Below are 20,126 nucleotides of genomic sequence, written 5' to 3' on the forward strand. Positions count from 1 at the left end.
TTCTGCAGAAACGATGCGCATTCATTATCGATTTCGCATCAGCCCTGTTCGATTGGATATTTATGCGGCCGTATACCTAAGCTGCTCTTCCCTGCTCAGAGCAAGGTCAAATATTCCCTTCCGGATTCCCGCTGCGGCATTGCAAAGAGTGCAGATAGATGGTACAGCAGCTAGCAGCTTGCGTGTTGCGCGTTGTGTGAAAGGCCAAACGCCACCATATTTCCACGGGGAACTAGAACTATAATTGTATGCGCTCGGACGCTTTATTGCAATGTGAACCTATGCAAGCAAACTGTACGTTACCACGTTAACTTAACCTGTTTCAGCAACATAAATGTCTGTGTTCATAGCTGGTCATTGTTTATAATGGGTAACTATTTTCTTTTATTTTCCGCTGCACAATTCGTAGGAATAGAGTAGCCGAGGTAATATGAACCTCAACCTCTCCACAGCAGACAGTTATAACAAAATAGGACAAAACAAAAAGTGAAGTGCGCACGATTGAGCCCTTTCTTCTAGCCACTACTGCAGTGGTTCTCAAACATAGATTTGGGGACTCCTCGTGGGCAGATAGAAGGGATGATCGAGTGGGGCCTCAGGAGCGAGCTGAAGTGGGGCTCGTAAATTGACTAAACATGAAGCGTGAAATAGGTGCCTCTTATTCCTCCTTGGCAAAGAATGCTCACATTATTGTGCCGCGCCGACTCTCTAACTGAGCAGCTTGTGGATAAGTTGCCCGTCCTGTAGCCTTGTTCGACCTGTTTGTGAATATGCTAGTTAACAAAATATGCAAGCCCTAAAAAATGTATGCCTGCGAGCGTATATGTCGCAGAAAACTGCAACCAAAGCTTTACGGCCATCTCACGGAAAATTGGAAACATAAGCAGCCCCACCGCAATGAAAAATAAATATGCCGTAAGGCATACAAAAAATCGAAAGTGGCCTCTGGCTGTAACGGTGCATAGTGTACCTCAGAAGAAAACTTTTTTTTTTCTGGAACGGGTTTCGGAGGCCCCCAAAATCAGACTCGCGAACTTTTCAAATGGGGGTTTGTGGACACCAAGGGATTTGAGCATATTGCCTAAGTTTTCGTTCCGGTTTAATAAGCCTATGACAACGAAATTAACGCCACTAGAGTACAGCTTACCAAAATAAACTGACTCATTGGTTACCCTTTATGCCGGGACCTATTAAGATGTATTCACTTGACGGGCCAAATAGTAATTAAAGCCTGCGGATTCCGTATTACTTCATCATACGTAAGCCGTTTCTGCGTGCCCGCTTTGGTCCGCACGAATTGATGCATGAAAAGATGGAAGCCCGAATTGCTGTTGGGATCCTCGGGACCAAAGCCGAAATTTTCGCATGTGGCGTGAATTCTTCCCTGTTGTATGAATGGTGGCTGCAGAGGGATACTAATTACGTCACGTGTCACGTGACTGATCCGTCCGCGATCACGTCTGCCTTGTCAATACAGCTCTAAGGGTGAAGTGCTATAAGGTTATTGTTCTAACCTCGGTAATCTCTTCAGAACATGGGAAGACTCTGATAAAAGCACACCTTTTTCACGCACGCACTCACACACACATACACACATGCACGGGCGCGCACGCACATACCCACAAATATGGGCGCACACACACACACACACACACACGCACACACACACAATGGGTGTTGGCCAAGGTGTCTGCATACTCCTCCCTCCCCCCATCCCTTGAACGCCACTGCGCTAGTGTTTCATCAACAACCAATTTTTTCGATTAAAATTTCATTTCACCAGTAGCAACTGCGATTCTTCAAGCCACTTATACTTCAAAATAGTGGCTGCAACAATCAGTATTGAGATGGCATGAGTCAATTATTCACCGTTTTATCAATTAGCTGACTGTATGTGCGATTCTCATAGGCTGTTCGGGTCTATCACTGGGAAAGAAAAATATATAAAGACGGAAAGCATGGAGGTTAACCAGAAAATCATCAGATTTCATGCACTGCGTTAGGGAATTAGGAAATTGGAATAGAAAGCTCATAGAAGGAGCAGGGAAGGAAAAGGGGAAATGAGCAGTGGCTGAAAATTGTTGAGATTGTTTGACGAGTAACGACAGAGGACTCAATCTCAATACGTCTTGCAACATCTTGCAAAAAAACACGTAAAATTCAAAAACGAAACTTGAATATCTGCCTTACTAGACTACAGGAGCAAATACTTAACCATTTTGAGAATATAGAAAATCAGTAGGCAGTGCCCTGAACCTACATTTTAATTGTGGCTCATAAACAGCAGATTTACTTCTAACGTAAATTTTAATAATATTGAAAATAGGTTGTAGGACAAACTAGAATGTCACCGGATCGAATCCCGGCTGCTGCGACTGCATTTCCGATGGAGTCGTAAATGTTCAAGGCTCGTGTATACTTCGACTTGGGTGCACGTTAAAGAACCCCAGGTCGTCCAATTTTCCGGAGCCTTCGGCAATTCTCATAATCATATAGTGGTTTTGACACGCTATATCCCAGGCATTATTATTATTATTATTATTATTATTATTATTATTATTATTATTATTATTATTATTATTATTATTACATTGATGATAGCATTGATATTATTACTATTATTATTCATAGCACTATCCTCGGCTCTGTAAGTAATTATCCAATTGACAAGAATTTTCATAAAGCGAATAAGGGCGATGAGAAGGCGCGATCTGTTATGTCACATGTGCTATGAATTCCCTACATATCATTTGTTTGTCGAAACCATGAATCGTTAGTTTGTTGCGTTATGCTTTGTTCCTTATCTCGCTCCTTTTGTAACCTTTGTCACTCTCACGAGTGACTTTTTATAGCTTGACAAGCTAAGCGCCATGTTTCGCCATTGGTGGCGTTTGTGCCTCGCAGCGCTGATGGCAACTTCGAGGTGACGCTGTCCACGAAGGCTCAGCTCAACTACACGGGTCGCATCCAGTGGAAGCCGCCGGCCATCTACAAAAGCTCGTGCGAGATCGACGTAGAATTCTTCCCATTCGACGAGCAGACGTGCCTGATGAAGTTCGGATCTTGGACTTACGACGGATTCAAGGTGAGTGATCATCTCAGGTTAGTCGCCCCAGCTTGTTTTATTGTGCAGTGCGATGAGAATCATGTCAAGTCTGGGACGCTGTCAGGTACGCAATTCCATCATTATTTCAGATTTTGTTAGAAATTAGTGGAGCGTGCGGATAGGTCGCGCAGAGCTTTGTCACAGCAGATCTGGTGAGCACGTAGTTCGTAGTGGCCTGACTAGACTTTTACTATCTATTGGGGAACTCCTATAGCAGCTCTGTTATAAAACACCTATTGTGGATATGTGCTACAGAAATTTGGCAAATCCTGCTACTGAAAGCCCTGGACCCATAAATATCAAGGGGTCACACACGTTGCGAGCATACATCAGAGCCACACGTTCCAGCTTCTATTGTTAATCATCTGTAGGGAATGCTTGGGTGGATATTGAGTGCCTGCTGGTTCTTTATGGTGTTAATTTTCCATCTATGACAGAGGACGAAACTTTGATCATAACAGCTCTCTTGTAAAAAAGCAAATCGACTGACATAAATCCTCGGATAATTCAGTTTCTAGAGACCTGGAAGTACTTTCAAAGGGAATTACCAAGTGGCGTTCCAAGGTTTACCGAGGTGATGAAAAGTGATCGAACACGGAACGTTTCTGGAACAAGCTATTCGGATATCAAAACGCTGGGTATAGCGGACGATATTCGCTTAAAACGGCTGGAAAGCGAAAATCACCTACTTAGATTTTGGCGCTTGCCACATAAGGCTGCAGCGGAGACGTTCACCTCTCGTCAATCTCAAAAATAGTGCCTTACACGGTGCATTGAAGTTTATTTAGCCACGTGTATAGCTAAATAAAACGTAATTGGTATGACAATTACACCTTTAAAGCACGCGAAAGTGTATATAGGCACTTTTCTCACAGTGAAGAGAGTCTACCGAAAGCGGCCGTAGTGCGGTGTTGAATAAGGCATAATTGACAACCACCCATTTGTAGCCTGACGCCACTGGGAAGTCAGTGCGCACTTGTCAGAAAGTAAGATTTTTAGTTGCTGAATCATTCGTCTAGGGTGATCGAACCTGGTACCAACGCCTTTCCCGGGTGGTCGCTCTACCAGCTGAGCTAACTAGGAAGCTCGGTACAGGCAGCGCGAAGGGGAATATATCGACTACTCGAAGCACATTGGAAGAAAATATGTCAACGTGTCTCGATGGAGGGAGACATATCGTGACGCGTGCTCGCGGTCGTGCACGACGAGTCTGCCCTCCTCTTTGACATTGGGGAAACACGTAAAACGCTACACCGTGCTTGACAATTGTAGCAAAGATGGACCACACCACCATTGTGCAGGAATTTTGTAGTGCAGGAAAGCTAGCTTCGAAAGTTCTGCTGCGTATCTGTAGACAAGCTACATTTGCATTGATCAAGTGGCTGGAGGCCCAGGTGACCTAAAGCAGCGTTAGCTGTATTGTGTGCACACGGCAAGTGAAAGGGACATTGCGTGCCTGAGTGTACTACGTCCACTATATAAACTCGTCATTACGTAGTCGAATCTCATGGCATGCAAGAACACTCTACATCGAAAAGTCAATCACTACATGCTTTTGCAAAAAAATTGCCAGTCACGTCAACCACTCTGCATCTTTGGAGCGCGGCTAACGACAAAGCAAAAGTTGGGAGACGTTGGTGCAGAAGTATGCTGAGGCAGCGGAGAATTTAGGGCATTAAAAAACGGCACGTGAGGGTCCCCTGATTCGCAAAAGTAACGCGATATATTGTTCTCAAGTTCAATTTTTGACTCATTGTTTTTTTCCTGCATGGCTTCCTTGAGATCACCAGTTAATTTTGTATTGGACATCTTCACTCGACTCTCAGCTGCAAAACCTAAAGTTAAATTAACTCGAAGCTAAACATAGAACCTTCTGGAGATGACGTAGATGAATGCGTAGCAACTCGCATTGATTCACGATCATGTCTCCAAAGGGAACCGCCTGTCGTGAAAAAAGTTAAATCTGCTATACCTGGTTAGGCGTCGTAGCATTCAGAACGCGAGGTCACTCTTCTAAGGTCACCAAAGCCGATAGCTATTGTTGCCAGTGATATTAAAATTTATTAGCAAACTAGTTCCCGTGGGTCACTTTCTCACTCAAAACGTCATATTTGTCATGATGGCCCAGGCACTCTTTCCTGAAACAATAATAATTATGCCTTAGGCAAGACATACCATATGTCATTAATTTTAACGTTAATCACCTTTCATCGTTGCTTTGCGAGCACTTTTGACTGCACGTGAAGTATTAAAGCTTATTAGCATGCATGCTCACTCTGGTTGTGTTGTGATTTTTCTCAATATTTTCTTTTCTCCTTCTTTCGTTCCACACAATATTAGTAGGCAACTCGGTGCTACCACGTTTAACGTCTCGGACTTTTCTTCTCTATGTGTGACTTTTAACCACACATTTTTTTTACGTGAAAACATCCTGCGCAGGCTTCTAGTTATAATATAGATGGGGACGTTACATCATAATTACCGTCATCTGAACGGCCATCATATCAAGCTACGCTCGCAGTGCAAGCGCCGTTTTTTTTTCTGACATCCTTTTCGCCTGACAGCCAAATTATGCGAGAATATAATGGGCCACTTTGTCACAATCAAACTTATTCTCCGTTGCACTGAGTTTCTCAGATCCTGTTCAAAACCGCGGCGTCAGCTCTCCGTCCTTGCTGCCAACTTTTTCTCAAGCCATTGCAGGGTTTCAGAAACGTTGGGCACGACATTAATTGCAACGCGTTTTATGTGAAGTTTTTGACAGTCATGCATGGCAGTCAAGTCAACTTTTTGCGTCTGACGCTGTTTCAACTATACACATGTACCGCAGGTGAGAGCAATAAATAAGAAATTCTAGCGTCGAAAACCCCTAGCCACTGGGTCCTTTAAATTTTAGGTCATTTTATGCACTTCCCATTTTCTTCTGGGTGCTAGCGGCCACCTCAGCGAGCATATATATATATATATATATATATATATATATATATATATATATATATATATATATATATATATATATATATATATATAGAAGAAAGATAGAGACAGAGAGAAATGGGGAAAGGCAGGGAAGTTGAGCAAGCTATAGCTCGGTTGGCTACCCTACACGTGTGGTACGGGAAAGGGGGATAATAAAAGAAAAGCTCGAGAAAGAAAAATGAAAATAACAGTCGGTACATAGACAGCGCCGGCTCGCTCTCTTAGTTCATAGACACTCTTGCAGTCCAGTCGCCTTCAGGTAGCTCAGTAGGACTTTCGGAGCCCTGTGCATGTCCGGAGCCGTGGGCCAAGGCCCCAGGATCCTCTTTTCAGGCATCGGTCTTGCATTAATACTATGGAGTTTGGCTCCAAGAACACGTAGTTGAGTCTCATAAGATGGGCATTGGCATAAAATGGGATCAGTGGTCTTCTCAACAGGCACATGAGGTGCTTGCCGCTCTGTTGGCCATTTCAATGAAATGATAGTATGCATTCGTGAATGCGCCTCCCAATCACATGTGACCCAAGAAAGTTTAATCTCGATGGTAGAGTTCGTATGGCAAGCGAAGGCTTAAGTTAGGGTCAATAGAATGTATGTGTGAGCTGGAGAAAACCAGCGTATTCCATTGTAGAAGTGTGACGCGACGAGAGTGTAGAAAAACGCAATATATTGTATATGCAAGCCGTTTGGTGGCTCCGGCACTAAGAATCTCAAACAATTCTGCTTCCGGCACGCAAGCGCTTACGGGTGATTCCCCGCTGCGCATGGAGGTGATGCTAAGACGCTGAGACTCTAAGTGGATGAGTTCGGGTCCGGTTCCCAGTCATGGTGGCCGCATATTGATAGGCGCAAAATGCAAAAAATAAAAAAAAATGAACGGGAACTTTAACGTAGAGGCCCATTAAAGGAACGGCGAGGGTAAACATTGTTCCTGAGACCTTACAAAGGCGTACCACACAGTCGTACCGTGATGTGGACTTGAAAAGCAGTAGAACTTTCTTTATACTCCAAACGCCCCGCCGTGGTGGTCTAGTGGCTATGGTACTCGGCTGCTGACCCGCAGGTCGCGGGTTCGATTCCCGGCTGCGGCGGCTGCATTTCCGATGGAGGCGGAAATGATGTAGGCCCGTGTGCTCAGATTTGGGCGCACGTTAAAGAGCCCCAGGTGGTCAAAATTTCCGGAGCCCTCCACTACGGCGTCTCTCATAATCATATGGTGGTATTGGGACGTTAAACCCCACAAATCAATCTTTATACTCCAAACTCATTTTAACGAAGTCAGCATTGCGCTAGAGTTATTACATGCGAAGCAGCTTAGAGTCTAGCTCAATCCGGTGTGTGGCGTAACCAGCCTTACTACGCATGCGCGTCCGCTCTCCATCTCCTCTCCTACGCGATCCCTTCTCTCGCCTTGCAACGCTGACGCAGGGAGTGTCTGCTGACCAACGCTCACTCCACCCTTTTTCTCCTCTAGGCATTCCTTCCCGTGGCATTTACACCCCGATGCGCATGCGCGCCCCCTCTCTCTTCTCGCCGATGCTCTCCGCTCTCTCGCCTCGCAACGCCGAAGCAGCCAGGATCTACCCTGCTCAACTGAGAGCCCTGCTGCTGTGGGGCAAACGTGCCGCCTCACCATCGAGACGCCCCTCACAGGACTCTCGACCACTGCTGGCTTCTGTTAAGGCAGGAGCCTTCATTCCCTTGTCGTGACCTGTGACGCGCCTACTGCTTCTTCTCCTCTCCTTTTACTTTCCTTATCTTTATTCTATCTTCCCCTAAAAGGCATTTCACCGTGTCGCTCAAGAGGTAGACACAAATTAGGTGCTTTTTTCCCTCCTTTCGAGAATCACTCATTTATCTGCTACCGAGTTTCTTGATTGAAAAAGCCGAGTGCTCGCGCTGCACAACCATTTCCTGGCCACCTCAATCCCTGTTTATACAAGCTCTGGATCTCGACCTTCAAGGTAGTGCCGGTGGGCGATTTCTCATGCGCGTTGTTGAACAACAAACATTCGCAGCATGCTCGTTAAGTAAAAGCAGGCTGTGGGTCTCTGCGTCCAATCGGAGTCGCCTGTCTCTCATCGCCCATTAGCAGCGATTGGCCATGTTCTAGTACGAAGCATCGGTCCGTCACTGCGTGCTTTGCGCCTCCCCAGGTTTCTCTCTTACGCAACGCCACGATGAGCCCCAGCATCAACGCCGCCGCTAGTGTAAACGTTAGCGCTCGATGCTTCGCATCTACACGTGCTTCCTTTGTGCGAGAGATGGTGTAATCGTTTTGGTACACGGAGCTGCCTGCCGCGTGAACTATTACTTATTTATTTGACTTGTATACACGGAGACACAAAGACACAGAGGAAATAGGGAGAGAGCAAGCTGGCAACTGCCACCTGGAGGGGCACAATGCCTATACCCACTTTTTCGGGAGAAGTAAAGAAACAGAGGAATAGATGATAAGAGGAGAGAAAGAGGAAAGAAGAGAGCGAAGTAAAAAAAAATGACGAGGACGAAATCAACCAAAGCTATCCCTAGCACCATCAGGTGCATAACAGTGCCACCGACTATCGAATCCATTCCGTGCATGGGCGCTGCGTACAGCCTTGCAAAAATAAAGCTGAAGACGTGACTACATCGTCACGACCTTTCGACGCCATAGCACTAGCGCACGCTCTAAGAAATACCTGTATGTCCGATTTCAAAGGGAAAAACTGCGTTTTTTTACTTCAAAAATCTTGATGGTAGCCGACAGATAGAAACAAACAACGTAGTGGGATAATCATACGATGAACAGGTGAAATGCCTCAGACTGGGTGGCCGACGTTTCGGTAGGAGGACCTATCTTTTTCAAAGGACTGAAAAAAATAGGTCCTCTTATCGACACGTCGGCCAGCCAGTCTGAGGCACTTTACCTTTTCATCTCATGATTATACCACTGCTTTTTTACTAAGTTATTTAAGAAAAACTTTGTTAAATCGCATTCTGTGACCAAATTATTTCCTTAGTTCGGGTTGATGATGACATTGAGCGTTATGGGTGTGTGCCTGAGGATGGAACGCATTCGTTAAATCACGAACTTTTTGGCTTCTTTGGTAAATGTTTGGTTTCTTTAAATTGAGTAGATTTATTTATTTATTTATTTACGTACCTATATACTTATTTATTTATTTATTATTTATGTCACTATGAGCTCAGGATATTATCACGCACTGCTTATAACCACCTCGTAAAACCACTATAGATGCCCTGATCCTTCACGCAGACTTCTTGTGAATGCTTGTAATGTCTATGGCAATTAGGACGTCCGCTAGAATGAGCAGGTGACAAACTGAGTAAACCTGTCGGTCCTGCGAAAGCCCGTCCTTTCGCAGCTTGCAACGAACTTGTAACCCAGGGTTCACACATAGCGAAGTGCTCTTTGGTACTTCTGTGCAGCCTCGCATCGATCACCAAAGTGGGGAATCTGGGATCGGACCTGGACCAACTCTTGGAATGAGCGGCAATTTCACGAATGGTCAGGATATACTGTTGTATGACAGGGGTGTCGCAAGCCATAAGATTTCCTACTAGAACTAGATACTATGGCATTAGATCAAACCTAAGGACGCGTGTTTCTCTGATGTACAAACTCTGGGCCTGAAATGTTGACTAGACGTTCTTTATTAGTTCATGTTTAGAGATTTAAAAAAAGACTGATTATCTTGTGAACAGATATAAGCAACACGTGTCTTGTGTCTTGTGTCTCATCATCATCATCATCATCATCATCATCATCATGATCAGCCTGACTACGTCTCCTACAGGGCAAACGCCTCTCCCACAATCCGCCAATCAACCCGGTCATGCGCTTTCTGCTGCCACGTTATACCTGCGTACTTTTGAATCTCATCGGCCCACCTGACTATCTGTCTCCCCTTCGTGCGTTTGCCTTCTCTTGAAATCCAGTCGGTTACCCTTAATGACCAGCGGTTATCCTGCCTATGTGCTACGTGCCCAGCCCATGTCCATTTGTTCTCCTTGATTTCAACTGTTATACCCTTGACACCGGTTCGTTCCCGGAACCACTCTGCTTTCTTCTGGTCTCTTGAGGTTACACCTAGCATTTTTCGTTCCAGCACTCACTGCGCCGTGCTTAATTTAGCTGAACCCTCTTTGTAAGCCTCTTTGTAAGAAATAGTTTTTTTTTTGTCTCTCTTGCGCTCACCGTGATTCAAATGCGTCACTGAGTAATCAAAAAGCGAGAAGTAGAGCGTGCGCCTTAATGTGAGAAGAGCAGTGAGGTCGGCCGGAGGAACTTTTCACTACTCTGCATAAGGGAAAAGGAGAACATATTTAAAAAGATTAAAGAGAAGGAGTGGGAAAGGCCGTGCTAATTTACACGAAACTGGGCGCGCGTGTGCATGTGTGACCATTTGACTAGAATCTATGAATAACAACGCCGCTTTGGACCATTGAATTTGGCGAAAGCTCTCGTCACGGAATTCCCGCGAACGCACCATGATTCAGTGTCGAATATAATAGAGAAGCTATGGCTCGAGAGCCATCGGTCGCCCTCGCGTCATAGTAACTACAAGTCGCAGAGCTTCATAGGTGACCCTGAATAGAGCAGCGTGGTGATGTAGCCGCACTCCAGTGGCCAATTTAGGTATCGTCACGTTACAATGTCAACCTTTGTTACACTGCACAGGCCGAAGAGTTTCTCGGCGCCACTGCTAATCTCCGATTCCATCCCAGATGTTGCAGGATGCGCGGCGTGCATCAGACGAGCATTGCCATGACCTGCGATACCTCTTTTTCGCAAGACACGAGAGATCGACGAGCAAATACGGCGCGCAGATGTTGCAGTTGCATGCCCCATACGTGCCGTCATAAACGTGAGCAGGGTTTCCCACGAGGGATGACAAAATTCATCAAAGCACCCTATCCCCCGCTACTAAATCAACATATGGGGCAGATTTTGCGCCCCCTTCTCTCTTAGTTAAAGGGACGACTGAAAATAGCGCTAAGAAACGGGGACACAAGAAGAGGACACACGGCACAGGCGCTAAACTAGAACTAGAATCATACAGCAACTAGAACTAGAATTTAGCGCCTGTGCCGTGTGTCCTCTTCTTGTGTCCCCGTTTCTTAGCGCTATTTTCAGTCGTCACAATGCACCAACAAGCCCAAATTTCGACAGTGTAGTTAAAGGGAATAACGCCTCTTCCCCTTTCCATGTGCGCACCTATGCGTACCGTCTAATACCGCTCTGATGTGTTCGCGACTCATGAAGTACGCAGGTTACGGCTAGCTTGAGAGTGAGGGGCACCTATTTTTTTCGCATATGCTTGCAAACGTTGCTAGCTAGTGTGATGGTGGCCAGGGACATATATGGCTGGTGTTTTCTTGTTGTAACTGATGCAGCTGAGTGTATGAATGATCGCAGCTGGTACTGCTCCTGTGTGTGATTCTAAATACTGCTCCTGTGCATTAATGATACTGCTCCTGAATTGAATTATCGCTGTAGGATAAAGTGCGACGTGCTCATAATATTTGGATATGCATTGTAGAAAACATACTGATATATTTCGGGGAAAGAAACTTGTTTTTGTAACTCATAAAACTAACTAAAGGCGCGACGTTAATCAAACATGGTTGCCGCCTAATTGAATCGCATATCATTTGAAAAAATTGCTGTTGTGGTGGGGAACGCAGTCACCAGTGTTTATTTCTGTTTGTGATTAAATATATCACCAAGAGCCGAAATAAATAGTAATGCACAATGGGTGCTCTCATAAGCCACAATAATCGGATAATGTGCGTCGTCTATTGATTTCAGCACCCTAATAGAGCTCTGATAAAAGGAGATAGGTTCTAAAATAGGGTGAGAGGTTTATTATGTAGGCGTGAAGATAAAAATTTTCGCCGACTCCGAAAGTACCACATTTTTTTTGACAAAAGCATTCCTATGGGTTTAAGATTATTCATTTCAACATTTTGCAGCAGTACATCACGAATCATTCATAATGTCCCATCACAGGTGGACCTCCGACACGTGGACGAGGTGCAAAATCAAAGCTTGGTGGAAATCGGTGTTGATCTGACGGAGTTCTACCTCAGCGTCGAGTGGGACATCCTCGAGGTTCCCGCGGTGCGGCACGAGAAGTACTACACGTGCTGCGAACACCCTTACATCGACATCACCTTCAACATCAGCATGCGCCGCAAGACGCTCTTCTACACGGTCAACCTCATCGTGCCCTGCATGGGCATCTCGTTCCTGACGGTGCTGGTCTTCTACCTGCCGTCCGACTCCGGCGAGAAGGTTGCGCTGTCCATCTCCATCCTCCTCTCGCTCACCGTCTTCTTCCTTCTGCTGGCCGAGATAATCCCGCCCGCGTCGTTAGTGGTTCCCCTGCTGGGCAAGTACCTTCTCTTCACGATGGTCCTGGTCACTCTTTCCATATGCGTCACCGTGGTAGTGCTCAACGTGCACTTTCGCACGTCATCCACCCACCGCATGGCACCTTGGGTCAAGAAGGTGTTCCTCCACATACTTCCGCGCCTGCTTGGCATACCCCGTCCCGCGCCGGAAGAACCCCTCTTCAAGCTAGTGGTACCCAGCTGCAACGGCACCGACACGGCGCGGGACCCGTACGCCACTGCCTCTACGAGTGCGTCGCCGGGTCCGGGATTCGAGGAAGGCGTCTATCTGCGAGAAGAGGGCCCCATCGTCTGCAAGGTGCACGGTATTCGCAGAACTGCCAGCGAAACGTTCGCGGACTATGCGACCGAGCCGTCTTCCGCAGGGCACCGTCGTCCATCGCCACCTTCGCCCTTGGTTGGTGGCGCACCAGGCATGAGGCTCCACTTCTGCCCTGAGCTGCAGCGCGCGCTCGAGTCCGTGCACTTCATAGCCGACCATACGCGTCGATATGAGGATCACCTCGAGGTGAGCGTTTCTCGCGTATTTTTGACCGGTCGACTTCGTATTGTGATTTGTTTAGTATATACGTACGTTTGTCGCACGAGCATTGTCAAACAGCAGCACGTACTTTCAACCTCTTCCTACTATCTTTATCGAGAGAGTTAAATATCAACATGAATATATTTTGGTTAATATCTATGCCTAATATATTTTATAATATGTAAGAAATGAAGACAGAAAGCAAAGCGTCCTCAAGTAGAATTCACAAAGCTATCAGTTCGTGAGAGCCGTTTTGAGATTTATCAGCGAGCTTAGCCAGTAATATTCCGAGCTACAAGATTGTCTGAAATTATTGTTTGAAAAATATTCTAGTGAATGGTTTTTTGTAGGGGTCCTATAGCTTTAAAGCTTCCATTTACCAAGTGTGCGTGTTGTCCCACTTTAGAAGCCGTACGCATGCAACACCTCAGTCGGTGTTCCCTCCTGAGCCCAGCTGAGAAATTATCCAAATAGTCTAATGAGAAACATGCCCATGGCTGTCCCGGCAGAATTTTCTATGCAGACCAAACTACCATAATAAATTCTGGCTTCTTCTATCTGGGCTCATATTCACAAGACATTTCGCGCTACCATTGTTTGAACCGGTGATGATTCAACCAGTGGTGATGTTGAAGATAATAATAGCAGAACCAACACGCAAATGGCTGGGAGCTTTCATGAAAGAAATCTTACGCGTAGTCAGATCCTGAGGATTATTTATTGGGGTCATGAGGGCACCATCTGGCAGTTACTCGGGCAGCAAATATTCAACAATCATGCGTTGCATTAAGGTGTATGTCGAGATTCTTCTAACTACGGCAAACTGTTGGGTGCAATAGGATAGCAAGATCAGCTCGTCATGGTTGTGTATGTCTTTTAGAAGAACATCATTTGAATTGCTTTGAGTTGTCCTTCTGCGAAAATAAAAAAAAGCATTCTTTACAGATAAAAATACGAATTTTTAACTTCATTGTTAGCCAGAGACATGCACACGGGTACACAGTGATTTTTGCAGAGCCGATGCGTAGAGACAGGATTCTTGATAACTGATCGAATCAACAAATGATTGCGCATTCACTGTCGCTAGCTAATGAGCGATCATCATCTACTAACACTTATCTTAGTGAGTTTCTTCTTTGACTTTTTATAAACGTTACCAGTTTCAGGTTTTCTGCATAACAATTCTAGCTGAATGCTTGTACTGTTAAAAAGAGTGCCACTTAGGCTCGTTCTATATGCCTTTTCTCACCTCAGGTGAAGGAAGATTGGAAGTACGTCGCCATGGTTCTAGACCGGCTGTTCTTGTGGATTTTCACAGCAGCCGTCATTGTCGGCACATGCGCCATCATTTTGGACGCACCCACGCTCTACGATACACGTGAGCCCATCGACGTGCGGCTGTCTGAGGTCCTTAGCGTACTTTACAAGGGACAGCAATCCTAGGGAGCATGGCCGTTTCAAAGATCACTGCTGCCAGACATGACATGAACTGCGTGGCCCAAGCCATGGCTCTTCTTCGAACTATTTATATTTTAAGAGCGAGGATGATAGGTAATGCATCCGGTCCAGCACAGCCTGTCTTCTCAAGCTGCCATGGATCCTGCAGCAGTGTCAGCCATCTGTGCTCACAACGCGTAGAAAGCCATCGCGGCACCAACTTTATGACTGCCTCGGCACGATGGACCAATGAAGACGAAAGTAGAAAGCACAACTCATTGCCAAGGCGTCGCACCTCCCAATGTGCAAGAATGCCGGGACCCTCTTTCCCCAATCCCGTAAACCAAACTCCCAACGCCACCTTACCTAATCCCACGTTTAGCATCCAGTAAAGGTCACCATATAACAGGACCACGCTTACCTTTAGAGAAAAGATGCCTGGCTACAGGCCAAGATGCCATCACCTCGCCTGATTTTGTCTTTTATTTCAGATGACCAATCCCATTTGTCTGTAAGTCGCACTTGGTAGTTACAAAAGCCAGGCGTAAAAATATAGACAGCGGGGGCATCATTTTCAGTAGAGCGGAATGAAATGGTGGAACATAATAGGGCTTTCCAATAGACCACCAAAGGGCGAAAGCTTGACATTGCCCAGAATCGCACAGAGTACGGTCACCGAAAGTGTGACGTTACCTTGTCCGATATAGTACAAAGCCGACCGTTCACGCTGTGCGTAATTCGATGTCTACACTTGCTTGCTTGCCACGTCATCTGTCCTCCTTTCTTGCTAGTAGAATTAGGGTCCAGGAGAGCCTATAGATTTTTGAGTAAGCAATGTCAAGTTTGCCAAAAAAGGCCTCTGCGACATATTTTGCGAAAATCTAGCAATGACAAACACCTAGAAATCGGGACTCCATCCTTAGAGACGTCTTATCAGGGCGTCTCAAGCTTTGTCTAACTTTATATGTGTACGCGATGTCTTTTCGGTAACGTATCAGCGACACTGAGAAATAGTAGTCTCATTTTGCTCTTCGCAGTGTGACGTGCATGGGCATCTATAAGGAGGATAAAGAAACAGCAAGCTTTTGAACTGAATGTCATATCTTTATCTCGTTTCATTCGCGAACAACTTTCTCAAAGACCTTTCCGACCATGAATTGGTGACCCTTGCAGTTAATCACTGTATAGCACGTGAAACGTTGCCCATAGATTGTTGTTCGGTGTATTATGTGCTCTACCTTGTCTTGTGCAGGACTCCGTAACAACTGAATTGAATGCGCGAGAATTCTTCCCAGCGGACTACGTTCAATATGCCCTCAGGCGCCACTTTTCACTGGGACCGGAAAAACGTTTCTAGCCGGTGCTTGCGAGGCCAATAATTCCGGGCACCGGCTTTTTTTCACGGGCACAGCGTTAGCTTAGCTACATCTTAAAGTAATATTTTGACAATATTTTTACAATGTCTCTATGTACTGTTATCAAGTATTACAGGTTTATTGAGATGTTGCAGACATTCATAGACTGTTATTAAAGTCGGCAGAGCAAGGGTACCACCATGTTGATGTATTTTTCGATCAGAGCAGTCGCACTAAAAACTGATGCCGCAATACCTGCGCAGCTGTTTTGTGTGTATTTGAGTTAATCTCTTCTTCGAGGTGTTATTGTGACGTGCAACGTGTTCTTATTACGTGAGTGAAGTGTAATCGCAGGGGCGCCCCTGCAACCCACTAAAGAAGTTTGTGGAGATTGTTCGTGAACATAGCCGAAGTATAGCTCACTATTCCACAGTTTCCAGCAACCTCGAGCCATCGTTTCGCACGTTGTTTTTCTTTCTTTTTTTTCTTTAATGCGTACCTTCCCTTTCTTATTTCTTAGTGCACTCTGAACAACCTTCCGTTTCTCACTACTTGCCCGTACAATAAATCACCTTTCCTTTCTAGTGTATCTCTGCCTGTACTTATAACGTTTCATTTCGCGTTTTCAAGTAGAAAAAAGCTGGCTGAGTTGCTCAGCTTCTACCCCGGGTTGTTTTCTCAAGAGATTCGCAGCACTACCAAACCGTGACTAAGGATACATGAGTGCCTACTGTCTCCTTTACGCTGCACCTGTCAGAATGGTTTATTTAGGTCTCGTTTACATAATCTAACCTGAGCCACGTGTAAAATAAAGGACCAGAGGGTGATAATATATCTCCACCTACATGTCCCAATATCACAATATGATTTTGCGGGGCGCCATAGTGAAGAGCTCCGGAAATTTCTATCATCTGGAACTCCTTATCGTGCGCTCACATCGCACAGTATGCAAGCCTCTACTATTTGGCCTCTACCAAAATAGCGACATCCGGAGCAGGTATCGAACCAGCGACCTTCGAAACAGCAGCCGAGCACCGTAATCACCGATCCACCTTGGCGTACAAGAATACGAGAGGGTAGCTATTGTATCCTGAGCTGGGCCAAGCTGAATATATTATTGTTATTTGTATAATTATTAGGGTATCTGTTTAAAAATACATTATTGCCGTGGTGCAGGAGACGAAAAGCGACATTATGAGTCACCTTACTAGGCCTCTAGCACCACACCATACATTATTCACCCTGAGCGACTGCACTGGCAAAAAAAAAGGAAAAGAAACACAAGAACACAACCCAATTTCTGAGAATTAGGAGAAAGCTTATACAAAATAAAGATTACAACAAGGCTTCAAACATCGGTCAGATTAGATACACGTATCATTGCAAAGCAAATACACATGAGATAGAGAGAGAAATAGAGAGGCAGACACTGGTGTTTCATATGGGAGCATAAACACAGGCTTTTCTACATAAATAGTCACAGGGGTGCGTACGTATATAACACTCTGTGCAAGGAATATTCAATACCAAGTACTCGAATAGTTAACAACCTTTTCAAAACATAAAATTTTCCTAACACAGTGGAAGACAAATGTTTATTGTTTCTTTCGATGTACATGTCGAGTTTATTTTTTCAAACAGAATAAGCGCGACGCAGAAGCATAGGTCGGCAATAATTGTGGAGCTCACTCATTGAGTATATTTTGAACTCAGAGTTCACTGGGACTCAAATTCACCAAACTTTCCTTGTTCCAGACTCACTCGGACGCACACTCACGAACTTTTTTCTTTAACCAAACTCACTCAGTCTCCAACTCGCCAAAATATTACTTATTCGGACTCACCCAGACTCACGGCTCGATCTGAGACTCAGTGAGTCCAAATGAGTCGGCTCATGGGTTCGTCAGCCTAGTATAACCTTTTTCAACCGTGGTGTAAATGTCCACATAATGGGTGCTCTTCGAGGCGGCTTTCGATATAGTAGCTCCGAGTACTATATTCATGAATAGTGTCAAATCAGTATGGACATTTTTTTTTGAAAGAGAATACATCATGAAACATGTTTATCAAGAACTTCTCTGTAAACGTTGGTGTAGGGGAAGTTCAAGGCACTCCTATTTCCCTACGCAATTCATGCCTCTGATCGCTAAACATTAAAATGTTCTATGAACGATATTGCTTCGGAATACGTGTGGGTAGACGTGAGTATAGAGGTCTAATGTAATACTTATAGTAATGGTGAACATGAGTGGAGCCGCAGAAGTAAGCGCGTGCTTACACTTGTGCGAGCATGTCCCCGATACATTAGGAATTGTAGTGTCATCCACAGTTTCTGTTAGTTTAATGTGTTTAATGCGTGAGAGCTGGTCAACGATAAACTAAAGCTAACACCACTGCATACTGCCGTTGAGCGAATGTTAGAAACCTCAAAAGAAACACCAGCATAGCCCAGCTCTGACGCCAGTCTTTCAGCTAGTTGGCCAGCTTTCTTCACGTCGGCAATCAGCTTTGTCACTGCAAAAGCGCTGACAAAGGACTCAAAATAGCCAAGTAATTAGAAAGCTGTTCGGGCAGTTTCTGACTTCAAACAGCCCTTGTTATTAACAACGGTGCTCTGCCTGTTGCGTATCCGCTTTTATGTTAATCCATACGCACCGAGCATACTGTATACACTGATCATCCAAATACGGTTGACTAAACTATCAGACTGAAGGAGCTGGAACGTGGCCCTGTTGGCAGAGTTTATCGTTGGTAACATGTTAACATCATTTGTCACTTGAACTAGTTATCCCCCATTCGGCTTGGAGTATGTTTTGCTGATCGACTTCAACATTGTTTCGACTTGCATGTGCATATGGCCGACTTTCTATTCTTTATACACCAGACACCTAAAAAGAAAAACATCATCCATCAAGACAACACTCGCAACAACGAGTCTTCAGATTCCGTGAAAGTAATGTAGGTGATTGAGGACATGACTGACATTTATTTTACGAGGTTTACACTTGGGTTCTTCTGTTCTAGAATACTGCGAAAGTTGGTAAATATGTCACTGCTGTGCGAAAGCCCAGTTTTGGTTGGAATGTCATGACAGTCCGGCGGCCATTTCTACCAATGCCTCCTCGACTTCACCTGTCCAATTAACTATGTGCGGCGAGCGAATATCGCACACAGTTTATTTCAACTAAACAGATCTCTTGAGTTTTCAAAGCTCCTCTTTCAGATTTGGGGTGTGGGAAACTTTGAAGATACCTATTTGGCTGTGGGTTTGCATAGCTATAACATTTACGTGATGTTCTAGCTCCTGCCGTCACCGTGGTGCCCTCTATACTGCACATATACCTTTATTTCATAGGATGTTTTTAATTCGATAGCATTTACACACGCTCCTATTTCTTCCACGTTCGTGCTTTTTCCGTTAATTTCACGGTTCTATAAACTGTGCTCCGGTTTTTTCGACACTCAGAAATTACATAGTCCAGCCAACGTGTTGTTTTTAGAAATTTGACCGGCGCATTTCATAAGGGAAGCATGTCCTGATACGGGTGGGCTAGATGGTTGATTCAACACATTTTGGAGAAAGGTTGCTAAGCCGCGGAACACTTTTCTTTGTGTGAATAAATTTTCAGTGCACAGGAATGAAGTCAGTGGCGAGGTCACCAACATAAATTCACGAAGCGCCTTCAAAGACTTATTTGCGACAATATCATATCTACTTTTCGCTCACCGCAAGAATTGGGAGTGTGGACAGCGCACTGATACCGTTTTTTTTTTTTGACAAGACATATATGTATCCTCAAGGCGAACGTATTATTGTTTTATGTGAGACAAACTACCAATGTTTTTTTTTTCTTCTGAACAAATCCCCACTGTGTTCTGGTGAAGCTTCAGTAAATGTTTATAGTGTTTTTGAGTGTGAACTGTTGTCAGCATTATCTTGCCTGTTTCAAAGTTTACTGGTTAATAAAGTATCTTGGTAAACACTGAAACATCTCTCGTCATCTACCTTCATACTCAAGCTCTGAATTTCAGTGACAAAGCATTTCAAACTGTAAGTACTTACCTCAGCCAATTATCTTTGTGTGATCTTTGTCATACGAACACACTTCACAGAAGATAGCGAAGCTTGAAATGGTTTTCATTGGGTTTCTCTTGGAAGGTATCAAGCCTAGATGCACCCGAAAATTCACACACCCATTTGAGCGCTGAGCGGAAGGCATAAAATTCATGATAAAAAATTTAATATGCGCATCAATAGAGAGAGCAGTGCGCCGCCACGCCGAGTTTTCATCCACGTAGTCTTCA

The 20,126-nt window shown here is 44.8% G+C and overlaps 1 protein-coding gene across 1 annotated transcript in view; it reads left to right on the forward strand.

Moving 5' to 3' along the window:
• LOC119172858 (acetylcholine receptor subunit alpha-like) overlaps positions 1-19,810 on the forward strand; it is a 286,303-nt gene extending 266,493 nt beyond the window's left edge. Inside the window, exons 5-7 of the mRNA XM_075893625.1 lie at positions 2,905-3,085; positions 12,103-13,014; positions 14,284-19,810. Of these exons, the coding sequence (XP_075749740.1) occupies positions 2,905-3,085; positions 12,103-13,014; positions 14,284-14,472 (1,282 nt within the window). The 3' untranslated portion in view covers positions 14,473-19,810. The remainder of the gene's footprint in view (positions 1-2,904; positions 3,086-12,102; positions 13,015-14,283) is intronic.
• The last annotated feature ends 316 nt before the right edge of the window (positions 19,811-20,126 follow it).

Source organism: Rhipicephalus microplus, chromosome 4, assembly GCF_043290135.1.
Source record: "Rhipicephalus microplus isolate Deutch F79 chromosome 4, USDA_Rmic, whole genome shotgun sequence".
In the NCBI taxonomy this organism is placed as follows: Eukaryota; Metazoa; Arthropoda; class Arachnida; order Ixodida; family Ixodidae; genus Rhipicephalus; species Rhipicephalus microplus.